Below are 17,436 nucleotides of genomic sequence, written 5' to 3'. Positions count from 1 at the left end.
CTGCCTGCGGCGCGTGGGACCGTCCGTCCGGGGCAGGCGGCTCCGAGCGGCCGCGACGGGAGCCTCCGGACGCTCTGGGCTGGCGTCGCTCCCTCGGCCGAGGCGACTGCGGTGTGCTGGCGGCCCCCGGGTTCGGCCGGCCCTCCCTCCCCAGGTGCCCTCCTCCGCGTGCTCACCTTACCAGTCGGACGGGCTCCCGCGGAAGGGCCCGGCGCCACTCCGCGCGTCCTTTTGAACTCTCCGAGGGGCGGGAACGGCGGAGATTCGCAGAGAAACGCCGAGGGACACAGAGCGGGAGGAAGCCGCGGACCCGGGCGCAGAGCGAGCGGCGGAGGCCGGCCGGGAGTGGGGGTGGGGGGGCCGGCCGACTGGGTGGGACAGGAAAAGAGGAGAGAAACCGCCCTCTGCAGGTTCCCTCGGCCTGCCCTGCCGCCTCTGCTCCCCCGGGAGGAAAGGCTGCTTTTCCTCGTCTGATTGTCACTTTACTCTCCATCCGGAGCCACTTCCTCCCTCGCCCCGAACCTCCAAACGGCGTGGGGTCGGAACTGGGATAACTGGGATCTGTCCGCTTAACCCCGATCGACGAAATTTGAACTTGCAGCAAATGCGGAAAGTTACATTTACTTGCGTTTGCATATCATTTATGTCAATAGGTCCGTGTCCAGAAGCTTGGAGCTTCCTGCGGCCGGGAAGCAGGGAGGCTCGGTGGGGAGGGAAGCGGTGTCCCATCCGGATCTTCCTCTTCTGACATTCTCCGAGGCTGTGTAGTAGTATAGATGTTAAGAGCGTCATGAACTTTGGATTCAAACAGCCCCGGCTCCGCGGCTTGTTAGCTGTATGACTTTTGAGTGAATTACTTAACATCTCTAAAATCTGTTCCCTCAGCCCTAAAATGAAGCCATTTCCTGGCCACACTTCTAGCACCTGGTAAAAACCTCAACCTGCTAATCAATGCCACACTTAAGGCATCTTGACTCACTTCTCTGTGGCAGGAAATGTTCCCAAATTCATGAACTCAGTGGCTAAGGATGTAATACTATAAACACAGGCTCTGCCATCCGCTCTGCTGTGTGATCTTGGACAAACGACGTTGGTTTCATTTCTCCTCTAGGGCAGTACCTCTTTCATGGAGTTACTCCGGGGTGGGGTGGTGGTGGTGGATGGAATGAGTTAATGCATCTAAAGCATTAGAACGGTACCTGCCACACAGTAAGTGTTCAATAAATGCTAGCCATTTTTATATTGACTTCCTACTTAGGCTTAGAACTCAAGTGGTTCTTATGCCTTCTATTCCAGTGTTACAGAATTACTTGCTTCCTTCTTATTCCGGTGAGGAGTTTGCTAGTTTTGGAAATCAATATTTATAGAGACTGATGGAGGGACAGGTGTTGTGCATATCCATTTGGGGAACAAAGACTAATGGAGAAAGTCTCAGAGAGTAGAGGCACGGTGTGAGAAAAAAAGCAAAGACACAAATAAGCAAGGGTAGTTGTTTTCATTGCTAAAGATATTATTTGGTTGGTAAAAACCAAAGGGGGGAAAAAGAGTAAGCTGATTAAATTCATTTTATTTAAATGTACTTTTAAAGGCACAGTGGGTATCAGTGAGGAAGAAGAAAAGTCCATATGTGGGAACACTACCAATCCATCCAAGAAAGGCAAAGAAAGTAACATGGAGGCAAGATGTATGTAAGTTACAGGGCACCTTGGGTGGCGCAGTTGGGTCAAGCATCCGACTTTGGCTCAGGTCATGATTTCACCATTCATGAATTCGAGCCCCAACATTGGGCTCTGTGCTGACAGCTCAGAGCCTGGAGCCTGCTTTAGATTCTGTGTCTCCCTCTCTCTTTCTCTCCCCCTCCCCAACTCATGCTCTGTCTTTCTCTCAAAAATAATTAAACATTAAAAAAAATTTTTTTAAGATCTATGTAAGCTACTAGAAAGGTCAGCCTGGCAAGTCCTCAGATAAAAGAATATCTAAGAGAAGAGAAAATTCAAATCCTAAAGCTTAAGTTCCAAAGGTGGATAAATGCTTGCATTTACTGACAAGGTGACCATGAATTCTAGGAAAGGCTGAGATTTTTTTTTAATCTCATTAGTCTCCCCCATAGCATATTCCATTATATACTAAAGATTCTCAGGAGAGCAGACTCTCAGAGGCCATCCAGCCCAACGGACTCTACTGATATTTGTTTTATTTGCTGATACTTGTGCTACTTTCACAATTTGATGGCTAATCACACACAAGTATCTTTTTTCTCTTTAAAATGTAACCAACCTCAAGGGGTGCCTGGCTCAGTTGGTTAAGCATCCAACTTCAGTTCATGTCATGATCTCACAATTTGTGGAATCAGACTCTGTGCTGACAGCTCAGAGCCTGGAGCCTGCTTCAGATTCTGTGTCCCCCTCTCTCACTGCCCCTCTCCCACTAGCGTTCTGTAACTTCAGAAGGTTTGCAGGTACATGATATTATCCCTGTGGGCACATGCGATTCATTTTAAAAGCATAAAGATCCAGAAAAAGAAGACCCAATATGCATATGCTCAGTACCTAAAAGAGCATAAAATAGCAATACCATAAGCAGCAAGTGTATTCTGTTCTTTGGTATATCCTATATATCCTGGATATGTCATGTTTCCAGTGTTCTTTAGATAAATCACCTAGTTTGTCAATATTGTCCTTCACATTACTAGAAGGCAGGGACTAGGTAATGTTCTTGCAATTAATTTTATATGGAGATGCATACAGATAGATGAAGAACGGAGCCTCACTGGTGGTGAACTACCGGTGTCCTCCAAGGATTAAATGCTAAACTTCAGAAACTGGAGCCGCCACCCTTTTGTCAACAGACCACAGGGACCTCAGGGCAGGGAATGAGAGATACTCATCTCTGCCCTAAGTATTGGCTTCTAGCCCCTTCTTGTGCGGCTGTCAGGACTGCAGTCTTCTAAATCCTAGCCTTTCCCCTGGACAACTTTACCCTTTTTTACATCAGGGTAAACACTTTGCTTTCTAGCTGGGACTATCTACCCTAAATAAGCAAAATTCTTCGTTATGCCCATAACCTGGCCCTTCCCCCTGCCCGTAGCTCCTGTAGGGTGTAAAAACATGAAGTGTCAATTTCACAATTTAATAAAAGCCTCCCCTTCAGGAGTGCCTCTGTGGTAGCAATTACTTTGGGAGCTTGCTCCCCACCCCTGCATCAGACTGTAAGTCCCTAGAAGTCCTCTCTGGCACACCCCTTTCCTAGACTTCCAAAGCCTTGCTGAGAAGAGGCTTAAACTGGATTTTGCCCGATGAATGTGGGAGGGGCGATTGCAAGCAGGTCATGGAAGGCCTTGGACAGCTAAGGGCCTGTGGTCCCAGTATCACCCCTGCCAGGAGCCCTGGGGCCTTGATTCTGAGTGCCTCGGGAATGAGATGCCGCATAGGAGAGATACTAAAATGCAGGCAGTAAGGCTTTTACAGGGCAGTAGGCAACCTCTGCTCCATTTTGGCAGCAGAGACCTTTTGAAGGCTTTTAAATAAGACTAGCAGGATAATCCTAAGTACAAACATTTATTTCCAGCTCCCTAACAGACTGGAAAGGTCTGCAAGTTCTCAAGCTCCTTGTGGCCAGGGGTCGCATGTGACACCCCATAAACCACACAGAAAGTGTATAGTATGCGGGGGGTCATCCCCCCACCCCTGCTGGTCACCCTGTCATCGTAGACACTTACCTGCCTCTCCGCAAACTGAACCAGATTCTTTCCCCAGGCAGCCTGAGCCTGGAAAGTGGCAGAAGGTGGTCTTGCCTGATTCCTGCCTACAGGACAGTCCACACATTCCTGCTACAAACATCCATGGGCTGGCTCTTGTCCTTTCCTGTTCTTTCGTTTCTGTGAGCTGCCTGATATCCCTTCAACATATATATATATTTTTAAGTTTATTTTTGAGAGAGAGTGAGCATGGGAAGGGAAGGCAGAGAGAGAGGGAGACACAGAATCAGTAGCAGGCTCCAGGCTCTGAGCTGTCAGCACAGAGCTGGATACAGGGCTCGAACTCATGAACAGTGAGGTCAGGACCTGAGGTAAAGTCAGATGCTTAGCCAGCTGAGCCACCCCGGCGCCCCTCCCTGCCGCCACATGTTCTTTATTGCTTAATTGTGGCCGTTTGTTGTTTGCAACCAGAGAACCCACACACAGTTACACCCTTCCTCCCCTAGTCACCATTTCAGAGAATGGCACCACCATATCCTTGTCTCTCAGGCCTAACCCAGAGTCATTCCTGAAAAACACTAGTCATATGTCCTCTTCTAACCCATTACTAAAGCCTCCCCATTCGGCTCCCTGTTCGATATTCTGTCTCTATAATAAAGTTCTAGCTTTTGCCTCACCATTGTTTCTCTAGTACCTAGTACAGTGCTTGGTGCAGGCATGCAGTAAATGCCTGCTGAATGACTGAATTGTGCCTTCATCCATAACCCCAGACACAAAAGCAAAGGTGGAGGAGTGTTTCCGAGAGTGTTTATTAGGGTGGCCAGAAGTCACAGTGAGTTTTTTAATGTTTTCATAGAAGTAAATGGTAAGACTTGAATCCCGGATTTCGGATCCTAAATTCCATGCCATTTCCATCATATTATCACATTGTGTATCCTTTCCCTTCACATGAAAGTTCCATTTCTTCTTCCATCCTGCTCAGATGCTTTTTTTAAGTTTATTTATTTATTTTTGAGAGAAAAAGAGAGAGTGCCTGTGAGTCAGGGAGAGGCAGAGAAAGAGAATCCCAAGCAGGCTCCACGGAGCCCACCATGGGGCTGGAATTCACGAACTAGGAGATGGTGACCTGAGCCGAAGTCAGATACTCAACTGACTAAGCCACCCAGGTGCCCTCCAGATGCTTACTTACACCAAGTACCACATTGTAAACACTAGACACAGCTCTAAGATGCACCCCCTTTCAAAGGGCATTTGCTTATGCACTGAAAGTGGGAGAGGGCATGCAGTAAAGCGTCTGGGTCAAGGAAAGGAACCTTGTGGCCCCTGGCATCGTTCTGACCGAGCTAGGGGTCTAGGATGGGACTAACACTCTCTGAATGAGGGGTAGGTGCAACATGACCTAGGGGAGAGCTGTGTGCCGGGCTCCACCACTGTGTGTTAAAAGAAGGATCCATACACAGTCTGAATAATACTTTATTTAACAATCTGAAAATCTGTTCTTTTGGCTCTCAGTCTTGCAAATGAGTGGTGAGTCAAACATTTGTTCATTCTTCTCTGCGTACGTGTGGTTATGTGTCTGTGTGGATGTGTCTGTGTCTATAGATGCTTTTGCTTTTTATGGTCATTTCCGGCCACCTTTAATTAATATATAAAGTCTTCTTATTCTAACAATGCTAAAGCCTGAATTAAATATTCCCCGAGTCTAATAGTTCTCCCAAGCCTGCCTCCCTCCCTCCCTCCCCTAAGTCTGCTCCTCAGTCTCCATTAATGCTAGATCTGTAGAGACCATCAGCATTCACACGGTTGGAGAACCTACAAATGAACACTAGATTTTAAGTCCCTCTGACCTATATACCCTCGAGTTGAGGAGCTTCTCCAGGGAGGTGTGTGCTGGGGGCGGGGTCTTGGCAGTCCCTCTTCAGAGTTAGTCATTTTGTACTGTAGATGCCTGGAAAGTAAACAAACACGACGGGGTTAGATGCTGCCCTGTTACCGGCCGCTCACAGGGAAGAGGGGGTGGTAAAGCTTAGTTTGCTTCTATCAAATTAGATTTCTTGTAAGACACTGGCTTCTACTGAGGGAGGCGATATAAAACTGTTGCTGGGAGTATTGTAAAGACTGTTCATCATATTACCATCTCTTTATGAAGACTCACAGGGGAAACTTCTTTTCATCTTAGTAATAAGAGCTGTTGCTCTCTTAAGGGATGGGCATCCCGAACTGGATGACCTGGTCACATTTTCCTTTTCTTCTTGGATGTCAGAAAGTGTGCAACTATCTTTGTAGTCTACATCCTTGGTAGTTTTATTTTATAAAATGCTTTTTTGTCTCTTCCTGATTCATGGCTCCTTTTTATTGTATTTATTTATTTTTAAAATGTTTATAATTTTTGAGTGAGACAGAGTGCAAGCGGGGGAGAGGCAGAGAGAGAGACACACACAGAGAATCTGAAGTGGCTCCAGGCTCTGAGCTTTCAGCATAGAGCCCGATATGGGGCTCGAATTCACAAGCTATGAGTTCAAGACCTGAGCTGAAGTCAGTTGCTTAACGGACTGAGCAACCCAGGCGCCCCTCATGGCTCCATTTTATGTCATGGTTACTAATAACTTCTGAGTATACTGTGCATGTGTATGTATTTGCCTTTTGTGTGCCTTGTATATATCTTAACTCCTTTTTGAAATAAGTTCTGATAAAACGAAATACATATTTAGGAGATAAGGCTATGGTGAGAGGTCCAGAGGTTCAAGGCCAAGGGCTGGGAATTGGGTACAGAAACCACAAAGGCCCAGGTTACTCTTGGCTCCTCCGGCTCCCACCTGCCTGACTTTGCCCTGAGGATATTGTTCACTGTGGGTTCCCCTGGTAGCCCACGGTGAGGTTTCCAGACTGTAACCAAACCTCTGTCCACCCCTAGTGCCCAATCTTACCCATCCCATTCCGCGTATCTGGCCTCCTTACCTCTTCTTGAGGCGCGGGTGCCATGGCTTTGCTCTCTTCTAGAACTGCAGAGACGTGAAGCTGGAGATCTTGGCTCTACAAAAAGAAGAGTTCTGCCAGTGAGAGAGGCAGCACTGCCTCCCAGCCTCTCCCCCGCTCAGAAGGGTCTTCTGTGCCCTACACTTTACAAGGGTCACAGACGACACAAAGGGCAAACACAGCGTTGTTTTATGTGGCCTGAGAGCATCAGGGAAGGCTTTACTGTCATTCTCCATCACAGATCAAGAAACCAAGATTCCACAGGTGAAATGAGCTGCTGGGACAGGGACCTGGGTCTTTGGACTCCCGTTGTTTCCACGATCAGACACTGTGATCTGTGTGGCCCGCATCTGTATATAAATCTGTGTGGGAGTCTGGGACGGGTAAATATAGGTCTCCAAACCACTACCTACCACTTTTAGACTAACCCTCCTCGAGAGCGCACTGCAGCTCTCACACTGAGAGGATCCTGGGCAATGCCGGTTGGGAAAGGCAAGTGGTATGATGCTTTCTTTGCGGAAAAGTTCTGGGTTCTGAGATGGGAACCCAAGATATGGAAAGCCCTGTTTAGGACTTGCTGAGCCAGGGGAAGACCTTGGCATTCTAAGGTTTGGAATGAATGTATTTTTTTTTTTTACTTGAAATGTAATCTACACACTATAAAATTCATCCTCTCAAAAATCAGGACCAACTTCTAACAGTCTGAGACAGCCACCACTTGGAATTCTATGATTTCTCCTTTAAGGGGTCTTTCTTCTTCCCTCCTCCAGTTCCAGGCTGTGAATTACCCCAAAGGTAATACCACCTTCCAGAACGGTACATTCTCTTTTTAAAAACTTTTTAACATTTATTTATTGAGAGACAGAGAGAGACAGAGCATGAGCATGGGAGGGGCAGAGAGAGAGGGAAACACAGAATCCAAAGCAGACTCCAGGCTCTGAGCTGTCAGCACAGAACACAACGCTGGGCTTGAACCCACAAACTGCGAGATCATGACCTGAGCCGAAGTCGGACACTTAACTGACTGAGCCACCCGGTGCCCCAGAAGGGTACTATTCTTTTAGACAACCTTCATTCTCTCTCAGGTGATTGAAATGCTGAGCAAGTAGTACAGATTTTCTTGCAGTTATCTTTTTATTTACCCGTTTTTTACATATGATAGGCCCATCATTTTGCCTGAGGAAAAATATGACTTATGCAAGGGAAGTGAACAGATCTTACAGGACACAGGCCTCAGAGGCCTGATGACCCTGATAGGATCAAAGATGCTTTAGTTGCTTAATTCTGTAGCAAAAACATGTCTCCTTAGCTGATGACCAAGCAATCCCCCAGGAGAGGCTGGGAGTCAGGAAACACTAGAAATCTCAAACATAAAGTGGGAAGGAGGGGGAAGGAGATTGCATCCTATGTCTCCTTCCCAAGGAGGACAGTGTTACTAGCCTGTTCCTCAAAAATGAACAGCATCTCGGCCCTTGTAATCTTCTCTCCAATAAGATTATTCCAAAGATGCAAACCTGTCTTACTCACCAGAGCCAAACAGGCTGTCCTATTGCTGACTCCATACTAAAATCATATACTATGTTATAGTCACATTTTAATTGATCTTGGAGGGGCGCCTGGGTGGCTCAGTCAGTTGAGTGTCTGACTACGGCTCAGGTCATGATCTCGCTCACAGGTTCGAGCCCTGCATCAGGCTCTGTGCTGACAGCTCAGAGCCTGGAGCCTGCTTCAGATTCTGCGTCTCCCTCTCTCTCTGCCCCTCCCATGCTCATGCTCTGTCTCTCTCTCAAAATAAATAAATGTAAAAAAAATTAAAATAAATTGATCTTGGATTTTCCATGCCACTGAATTGCTCTTTGTGGCACAGAAAAGCAAAACATGGCTACACTTTACCTACTCAGAATCCCATGCTTAGCCTGTGCTCATTCACTGCCCACACGCCCTGCCTATTTCTCCAATCAGCATGCATCCTCAGATGAGAAGCCCACAAGGGGAAAGTTCTATGTCTTGCTCTGCTAGGGCCTTCAGTACCTCATGTGGGTCAAGACCGAGGGTGTAACAGTGTTGGTGACTTAGATGTTCATACCTCGGGGGAGTCAGCGAGGCCAGGCTTATTGTTCTCTTCCTTGTCTTCTACCTCCTTTGCCTTGTCAGTCTCTGCAAAAACCTGTGGATCAAAGCAGACAGGGACAATGTATGAGGAAGTCCTACACCTTCACACCCTGGGCGCCACCCGGTGTGCTCTGTCTGTGTTAGCTTGTGCCTGCGGTAGCAGCATGGTGCCCATGTCTAGATACCAGATGCCAGGAGGCTCTCCAGGTAGCCTGGTCAGCCGTCAGTGAGGCACGGGCTGTCCCGGCGTGCTGTGAACTGAGGGGCACCAGGAATCTCCGACTCCCAGATATCCGACTGGCTCATGCCCTGGCCTCCTTCATTGCCCAGATGTTTCCTTCGGCCACTCTTTTTATTTTTATTTTTTTACATTTTTTAAAATTAATAGTTTATTACCAAGTTGGTTTCCATGTAACACCCAGTGCTCCTCCCCACAAGTGCCCCTCTCCATGACCATCACCCCCCTTCCCCTTCCCCCTCCCTCTTCAGCCCTCAGTTTGTTTTCAGTATTCAACAGTCTCTCATGATTTGCCTCCCTCCCTCTCCCTAACTCTTTCCCCCCACTTTCCCCCTCCCGTGGTTCCCTGTTAGGTTTCTCCTGTTAGACCTATGCGTGAAAACATATGGTATCTTTCTTTCTCTGCCTGACTTATTTTGCTTAGCATGACTCCCTCTAGGTCCATCCATTTTGCCACTCTTTTTAAACTGCAATTTAGCTGAGGCGCCTGGGTGGCTCAATCGGTTAAACGTCGACTTTGGGCCAGGTCATGATCTCTTGGCTCATGAGTTTGAGCCCTGTGTCAGGCTCTTTGGTGATAGCCTAGAGCCTGGCGTCTGCTTCAGATACAGATCTGTGTCTCCCTCTCTCTTCCCCTCCCCCGCTCATGCTTTGTCTCTTTAAAAAATAAACATTAAACAAATTTTAAAAACCCCAGAAATTTAGCCTTCACTCCCTGTGCGTTCCCCTACTTAATTTCTCTCTCTATCTCTTATCATCACCAAATTGTTATTTTACTTATTGTTTCTTGCCTATCTCCCTTATTCTCCCTACCCCGCAGCCACTAGAAGACAAGACTCAGGGAGGCAGAGAATTTTGTGTTTTGTTCACTGTAATATCCCACTTCCTAGAAGGGTGCCTGGCACCCAGCAGGGACTCAGTCAGTAATTATGGAATGAACGAATGAATCTTGGTGGCATCTAGTGAGGTGTCTCACCATACAATGCACCTGACAGGTGATCATGTGTTCTTAGCTTTCAACAACGAGGGAGGAGGGCTATTTCTTGAGGTGGCCGATCCTATTTTGGTGTTTGGAAGTCCCTGTGCTTCCTTTTCCCCTATATTTGAAATTGGTTTTCCATATCATTTTTTAACAGAGCTAATTGCTGAATGTTCCTCTTATATTGATCCAAAATGGACTTGAAAAAAAATTACACATTGTTCTGTTCTGAGAAATCTCACAGAACAAGTCAAACCTCTCTCCAATATGATATAGCCTTTCTGTGTAATTTGAATAGAATACACTTTGATTTCCAGATCCTTCACAGAACTGCTGCTCTCTACAGGTCTCTGCCTCTGTTTTAACACAATCCTTTTCTCATCCATATCCTCACCTGTTAAAAGACGGTCCCTTCTGCCTTACTTTCCCCTGTGAGCTCCTTCTTCTATGCCTCTCGCATCACAGAAGATATACCTCGGAAATTTGCGGCTGCCATTTTGTTTACCGTAGTCGTAAGCCTGACGAACCAGAATGAGACCCTCCTCTCTGTCCCCACTAAAAAACAAAGCTCAGGATGCCAGTGGCAGATTCTTTATACTGGGAACTCCCAGAACTTGGGAGCAAAGAAAGAAATGAACAAGAATCTGTTCATAATGATAATACTAATATGAAAAATAAGCCCTTTGCAGAGGTAAACTACCCTAAGAGTACAGGTTACTAAATTAGTCGCTACGAATATGGGAAACAATCCCCAGAACCAAAAAGGTGTCCAAGAATATGTAACCTAATGACATAAAATCTTATCAGTTGGGCCAAGCTGACTGTAGTAAAGGTGATCTACATGGAGGATGTAAAAGGGAATAAAGACTCAACCATATCCAATCTCACCTCAGAGGACATCTCGGTAGAAGAAGTACAAAGTTCTGGGTTCAGATTGCCGATGCTTTCCTTTTCTCTGGCCTCAGGAGTTCTCACTGGCTTCTCTGGTGGCTGGGGGTCAGGTGAGGTCCCCAAGGAGGCCCTGGGACTGGTGGGCGAGCCCTGTTCAGAGGTTGGAGGGCTGGGGGGCATGTTCCCCGAGGAGTGCCTGGGGCTGGGAGTGGCTCTGGGCGGAGGCGGCCTGTTAGGAGGTGCTGAGATCCTTTGGACAGGGGCTCTCTTCTTTGGTTGTTCAGACCCTTCACTTGAGGTGCGGGTTCGGAGGACCACTTCGGGGGGAGATGCGGGCTGTTCTGAAGGGATAAGGGGCCTGCCTGGTGATGGAGACAGGGAGCAAGGGAGAGCTTCCTCTTGGGACTTGCCACCCTCGATGGCGGGAGGGGGCTGGGCCTGGGCAGGGCCATTGCAGGCTGGCAGAGGCTCTTCCTCCTCAGAGGAGCTTGCTTCAGACTCTTCCTCCTCCACTTCTTTGTCTTTTAAGGGCTCTTTAGTCTCAGAATCATCTTCTTGCTGGGCCAGGTCAGATGCCAGCTCTTCTTCAGTTGCCGAGATGGAGTCCGTCTCATTCTTCAAAGAAAGCGCAGAAGGACTGGTAGGTGAGGTAGGAGGGCTGGAGACTTCAGATGTTCGAACTGGGGAAGAGATGACTACAGAGCGTCTGCTGCTGCTAAGAAAGCAAGAGCATTCATTCAGGAGAGCCGAAACCTGGAAGCGACCTAAATACCCCCAAGGAAATAATGATGCATACACAGCCAAATAAAACAGAACAAAACCATCTAAGATACGAGAAAGTCTGTATACTTTGCAATAATGCTTCTGTTATAAAGAGTAAAAGAGGCTATAGGGTGTTTTATATATATATACATATATATGTATATATATCACGATCTCAGTTATGTAAAAAAATATGTAAAAAAAAAAAAGCAAGACTGGAAAGAAACACAGCAAAATGCTGACAAAATATTTTCTCTGGGGAAAAGATTCCCGGGTGATACACAGTTGATCCTCGTCAAATTCACCTACTCCCTACAATTTATTTGTAACTCTAAAATTAACACTCATGATGCTTTCTTTCGTGGCCAGCCATGGACATACGCGAGCTTTGAAAAGTGGGTGCCTGGGGCGCCTGGGTGGCTCAGTCGGTTAAGCCTCCGGCTTCGGCTCAGGTCAGATCTCACAGTCTTCGGGTTCGAGCCCCGCGTCAGGCTCTGTGCTGACAGCTAGCTCAGAGCCTGGAGCCTGCTTCTGGTTCCGTGTCTCCTTCTCTCTCTGCCCCTCCCCCTCTCATGCTCTGTCTCTCTCTGTATCAAAAATAAATAAAACATTAAAAAAAAAAAGAAAAGAAAAGTGGGTGCCTGATGAGCACTTTCCCAGCTGAGATCTGACCAAGCAATCCTCTGCCTGACTTCAGCTCTTACACTGCAGATGTGTACTTTTCGCCACATCTTTCACAGTGTGCTTTTTGTTGGCGATTTTGCTGTATAGAATGTCCTCCAAGTATAGCAATAAAGTGCTTAGAGCAAGAAGACTGTGATGTGCCTCCCAGAGAAAAACAGCGCATGTCAGAAAAGCTTCCTTCAGGAAGGAGTTATGGGCTAGGAGTCAACATTACATATTAAACAAGGTGTCTTTAAACAGAAACACACACAAGACAAGGTTATATATTGATTGGCTGATGAAAATGCTGGGAGCGGGGGCTCCTGGGAACCTAACTCCGCGTCTTCCTCAGGAGCACTGGTTCAGTATTTGCTAATCCCGTGGTCATAGTGGCTTTATAGAACCCCATGACCACGAATAACGAAAACTGACTGTATGTATTGAGCATGCTGGACACTGTGCTGAGTGCTTATGTGACCGACATCACCTTGAGTCCTATCCACCTCCAGTGCCTCCTATGTACTGCCTACAACCTGATTAAGCAACCCACAGATATTTACCCAATAGGGGCCAATTATGTGATGGGAGATGGGAATAAGAAGAGAAAGAGAGAAACTTAGTTCTGGCCTTGTGGGAGTTTCTGATGTGAGATGAGCTGAGTGACGGGGGTTCCTTCTAGTGCTGGCATTCTTGGGCCAGTAGATTTAGAGGCCCAGGATGTAGCCAGAAAACAAATAAACATATTTCCCTACAAGGGTCTGGGACATCTTGATGTAAGTGATAGTAAGTTTCAGACAAATGGACCAATACAGAGAATTCTGACTCCCAACACTGAGAAGAAGAGAAACAGAATTTTTGGAGAAGGGAATTCATCTAGGAAATCTACACTGACCCTTTAGTGATTATTTTTAAACACTCAACAATTGCTGTAACAGATTGCTAAATGGAGAATACAAATAACCAATGTGAGCTTGATGCTTCCTTCAAGTCACAAGATCAGTTTCACCACCTCCTTTTTTAAAATTTTTTTTTAATGTTTTATTTATTTTTGATACAGAGAGAGACAGAGCATGAGAGGGGAAGGGGCAGAGAGAGGAGACACAGAACCGGAAGCAGGCTCCAGGTTCTGAGCTAGCTGTCAACACAGAGCCTGACGCGGGGCTCAAACCCACAACATGAGATCTGACCTGAGCCGAAGTCGGAGGCTTAACCGACTGAGCCACCCAGGCACCCCTTCACCACCTCCTTTAAAAGTCTTCCCTGACCACCCATACAATGGCAAGTACTTAACCTCTCTGGAATTCCTACTGGTCTCATTAGGTACTTAGTATGCGCAAAGTTATATTGTTTCTTGTCTCTTTAGGTACATTTTCTGTTCTTTCAGCTTTTGGTAAATCAGCTTCAGGGAAAGGACAAGTCTCCCATGTCTTTGGGTCTCTAATTCTCAGTGTAAAACCTTGTACACAGAAGGAAGCAAAGGCTTCCGAAGGAGAAAGCAATCACATTCTGAGGGACCACGGAGTTGCTCATGTTTACCAGAGTACAGAATAGACAACACACACACACACACACACACACACACACACACACACACACAAAGAAAGCCATAATAAATTGAAAAGATATTTGCAATGCATATCATTAAAGGATTAATATCCATAATATACACAAAAATACCTCCTATAAATCAATTTTTAAAAAGGGTAAATAGGGGTGCCTTGGTGGCTCAGTTGGTTAAGCATCCAGCTTTGGCTCAGGTCATGATCTCATAGTTTGTGAGTCCGAGTCCTACACTGGGCTCGCTGCCGTCAGCGCGGAGGCGGCCTCAGATCCTCTGTCCCCCTCTCTCTGGCCCTCCCTAGCTTATGCGTCCACTCTCTCAAAAATAAACATTAAAAAATCATAAAAATAAAATAAACATTAAAAAATTATTAAGAAAAAGGCAAACAATTCAAACGAAAAATGTGAAAACAAGGATGAATAGGAAAGTCACAGAAAGGAACCCTAAATGGCCAATAACATGAAAAGATGTTCACGCTACCCAGGAATTGTGGGGATATGAATTAAACTTGCAAAAAAATTCCAAATACCCATTAGGTTAGAAAAATTAATCAGTCTGACAATGTCACATGTAGGAAGAATATGGCGCACCCGGGGCTTTTATTACTGCTGGTGGGTTGTAAATTCCAACAGTCACTTTGGAGAGCCTCTGGCAATGACAATCCCTAGTAAGGCTGAAGAAGCCCAAATGCACGGACTATGCCTCAGCAATTCCCCTCCCAGTGTCCACCCTAAAGAAACTCTAGGTAACATACACAAAGAGAAATGTAAAATGTGTCCAATGCAACATTGTTTGTAAAAGCAAGAAACTGGAAAACAACCCAAATGTCCATCCGCGGGAGGACAGAACAATAAATTGTGGACTGGTCACACAACAACATCACAGTCAGGAGAAAGGAAAGACCAGCGCTAGCAACAGGATAAACAATCTCACAAACAGTGTGAAGAGAACAGAAAAGCTGCAAAAGAACACATACAGCCTAATTCTGCTTTATAAAGTAAACAGTATATTCTATGTATGTATGTGTATAAGAAAAGTAAAGAGACACGCATGGGAAAAAGGAATATGAAACTTAAGACAGTGGTTACCTTTGGCGAGGAGGCAAAAAGAGAAAGTGAGTGGGGAAGGAACACTGTGTGCTTCAATAATAATAGCTGATTTCTCAAATCTGGTGGTAACTACACGGCTATTTATGGTATTATTCTTTTTTAATGTATTTTTTATACCATTAGTGATAGCTGAAATATTTCATACAAAGAAAAAGAATTTATAGGAGGCATAATACAAACAACAAGGGGCACCTGGGTGGCTCAATTGGTTAAGGGTCCAACTTTTGCTCAGGTCGTGATCTTGTCCTTTGTGAGTTCAAGCCCCAAGTCAGGCTCTGCACTGCTGGTGTGGAGCCTGCTTGGGATTCTCTCTCCTTCTCTCTCTGCCCTTCCCTCCCCACCACCCCTTTACTCATGTGAGCACGCGTGCTCTCTCTCTCTCTCTCTCTCTCAAAATAAATAAATATACTGAAAAAAAAACCCCTCAAACTTTTTACAAAAAACAAATAACAAACAACATCATGCACATGACCACAAAGGAAGGGCAGGATCGGGGATGGAAAAGTGAGTGTTGCAAGTGTTCACAGGACAAGCGAAGCAGCCGAAGGTCTCAGAGGCTCACCTTGATACTCCCTTCACCACAAAGACTTTGTTGGAATGTTGCTTCTCCAGTTTGCTCATCACCTCGTAGAGACTGTGGTTCAGCTAGAGCCAGAGAGAGAGACAGATTACTAGCCAGTGGGACCCGGAGACTGGCACAGCCCTTCTCTTCTCCCTTCTAGACGGTTCCCCAGATAAAAGCCCCCCCCCCCTTAACTATAAAACCCCTCCTCATCTCTTCTGCACTAGTGTCCAGGGTCCTGTCCTGGCACTCCTCATTCCGTGACTTGTCTGTGTCTTAAGTTCTGCCTCTTCCATCAGACTGGCAGTTCTCTCCTTGATGGCTGACGTTTGATTTGAGGCTCTAGTTTCTCTCAGGTAATCCAGGCAATAACAACCCATTGTAATATTAGAGAGGCAAACCATAATTTAGCTAAAGAAACTGCAGAGAGGAGCATGGGGGTGTTTGTGTGATTTAACTGATGTGATAGCTGAGAGTCTTGGAATCGCATGACTCGAAAAGACCCCATGAGGACATGCTGTGTGGCTGCCTGTCACTGAATAGGACCGGCCTTCTCTCTTCACACCCACCCACCTGAGGAACTGGCCTGTGTTTAAACACTGCCCTCTTTGCTCCCTAGCAACAAAAGGTAAAGATTTCACAGCCTGGGACACCTGGTTGCCTCAGTAGGTAGAACGTGCAACTCTTGATCTTGGGGTTGTGAGTTTGAGTTCTCACTGTGGTGCAGAGTTTACTTAAAATTAAAAGGAAAAAAAAAGGATTTCATAGCTTGGTTCCCCATTTCAGCTCTTCCTTCCTGAGGCCTACCTCCTTTACTCATCTGAAGCCAAGTCTGGAGATCAGGATTCAGTTGTTCATGGAGATGGGGAGGCCCCTCTCACATGTATGGGTGCTTTAACATGGTTCAACATGTCAATCAAGTGCTATTATCTTCTCATTAGAAAAAGGTAACAATCCGTGCCGCCAATATCAATATTTAATGAGCTTACTCAAATTGGGGCGACTTTCATACTTCCTAGGAAAACCCACCTACCTGTTTAAATTCACCAAGACATTGCTCACCTTGCTCATCTCCCTGTATAAGACATCCCTTAAGTTGGAAATGTTCTGGAAGATGGTCACATAACAGCCGATACGACTATCAGGAGGCAAAAAATAAAAACGAGACCACATGCAGGTAAGTGTTGGTAAAGGAAATCTTTGAAACACGAGGTAGGAGCTTATGCCAACACCAGCGGACACCAAGGCTCCTCAGAGAAAAGCACCCTGCGCCCTAGGCTCGGGATGTGACCTGGGTTCGTCAGGGTCAGGCCAGGGGCACACTGCACTCTCAGAGGAGCGGGAAGGTCAGGGGGGAAGCTCATCAGCCCTCAGCCCAGCTTGATGCCACAATACGAGACCTCTAGGTGCGTGAAGCGATCTTGGTCCAGGCCCTTTAGCTATTAAAGTAGATGTGAAAGTACTCTGAAGAATTTTTAAAGTGCTGTATAAATACAAGGCCATACAATTCTAATTATTATCATAAATAATTATTCTTTCTCATTATGCAATACTCGGACTTCTATGAAGCTGAAGGTACATTAGCGGAATTCTATAAATGAATTGGGGAAATTTACATTGAAGGAAACTGTATTAAAATGTAATGCTATTTACATTAGGAGTCACATAACTGGTGTTTTAGAATATGTGTAGTTAGTAAGACGGCTCCGTAATACAGAGACTAATATTAAGTGACAATATAAAATACCGACAACCGCTGCCATGACAGCGTATCTTGTTCCATGAAAACCGGATACAAAGAGGATTTCTACTCAGACTCCCCCCCCCCCCCCCCCCGAGGTGGGAGATTTACGTCCAAAATGCTTTTACCTCCTGCGAAGCAAAGA

General features: G+C 46.1%; 2 protein-coding genes across 4 annotated transcripts in view; both read right to left on the bottom strand.

The window, feature by feature from the left end:
- Positions 1-754, bottom strand: part of SMAGP (small cell adhesion glycoprotein) — an 18,651-nt gene extending 17,897 nt beyond the window's left edge. The window contains exon 1 of the mRNA XM_029953464.1: positions 177-754. Coding sequence (XP_029809324.1) covers positions 177-493 — 317 coding nt within the window. The 5' untranslated portion in view covers positions 494-754. The remainder of the gene's footprint in view (positions 1-176) is intronic.
- A 4,398-nt stretch (positions 755-5,152) lies between these two features.
- BIN2 (bridging integrator 2) overlaps positions 5,153-17,436 on the bottom strand; it is a 32,094-nt gene continuing 19,810 nt past the window's right edge. For 2 of the 3 annotated variants that reach the window (XM_029954036.1, XM_029954038.1), the window contains 6 exons: positions 16,613-16,688; positions 15,551-15,633; positions 10,891-11,608; positions 8,760-8,840; positions 6,656-6,730; positions 5,153-5,645 (listed from right to left, as the gene is read on the bottom strand). In XM_029954036.1, coding sequence (XP_029809896.1) covers positions 5,622-5,645; positions 6,656-6,730; positions 8,760-8,840; positions 10,891-11,608; positions 15,551-15,633; positions 16,613-16,688 — 1,057 coding nt within the window. In that variant the 3' untranslated portion in view covers positions 5,153-5,621. The remainder of the gene's footprint in view (positions 5,646-6,655; positions 6,731-8,759; positions 8,841-10,890; positions 11,609-15,550; positions 15,634-16,612; positions 16,689-17,436) is intronic. The other variant, XM_029954037.1, reaches the window with a different exon arrangement.

The sequence above is a fragment of the Suricata suricatta genome, chromosome 10 (genome assembly GCF_006229205.1).
Source record: "Suricata suricatta isolate VVHF042 chromosome 10, meerkat_22Aug2017_6uvM2_HiC, whole genome shotgun sequence".
NCBI classification, from domain to species: domain Eukaryota; kingdom Metazoa; phylum Chordata; class Mammalia; order Carnivora; family Herpestidae; genus Suricata; species Suricata suricatta.
The sequence above is the reverse complement of the archived record's forward strand: the minus strand, read 5'-3'. Positions and strand labels throughout refer to the sequence as shown.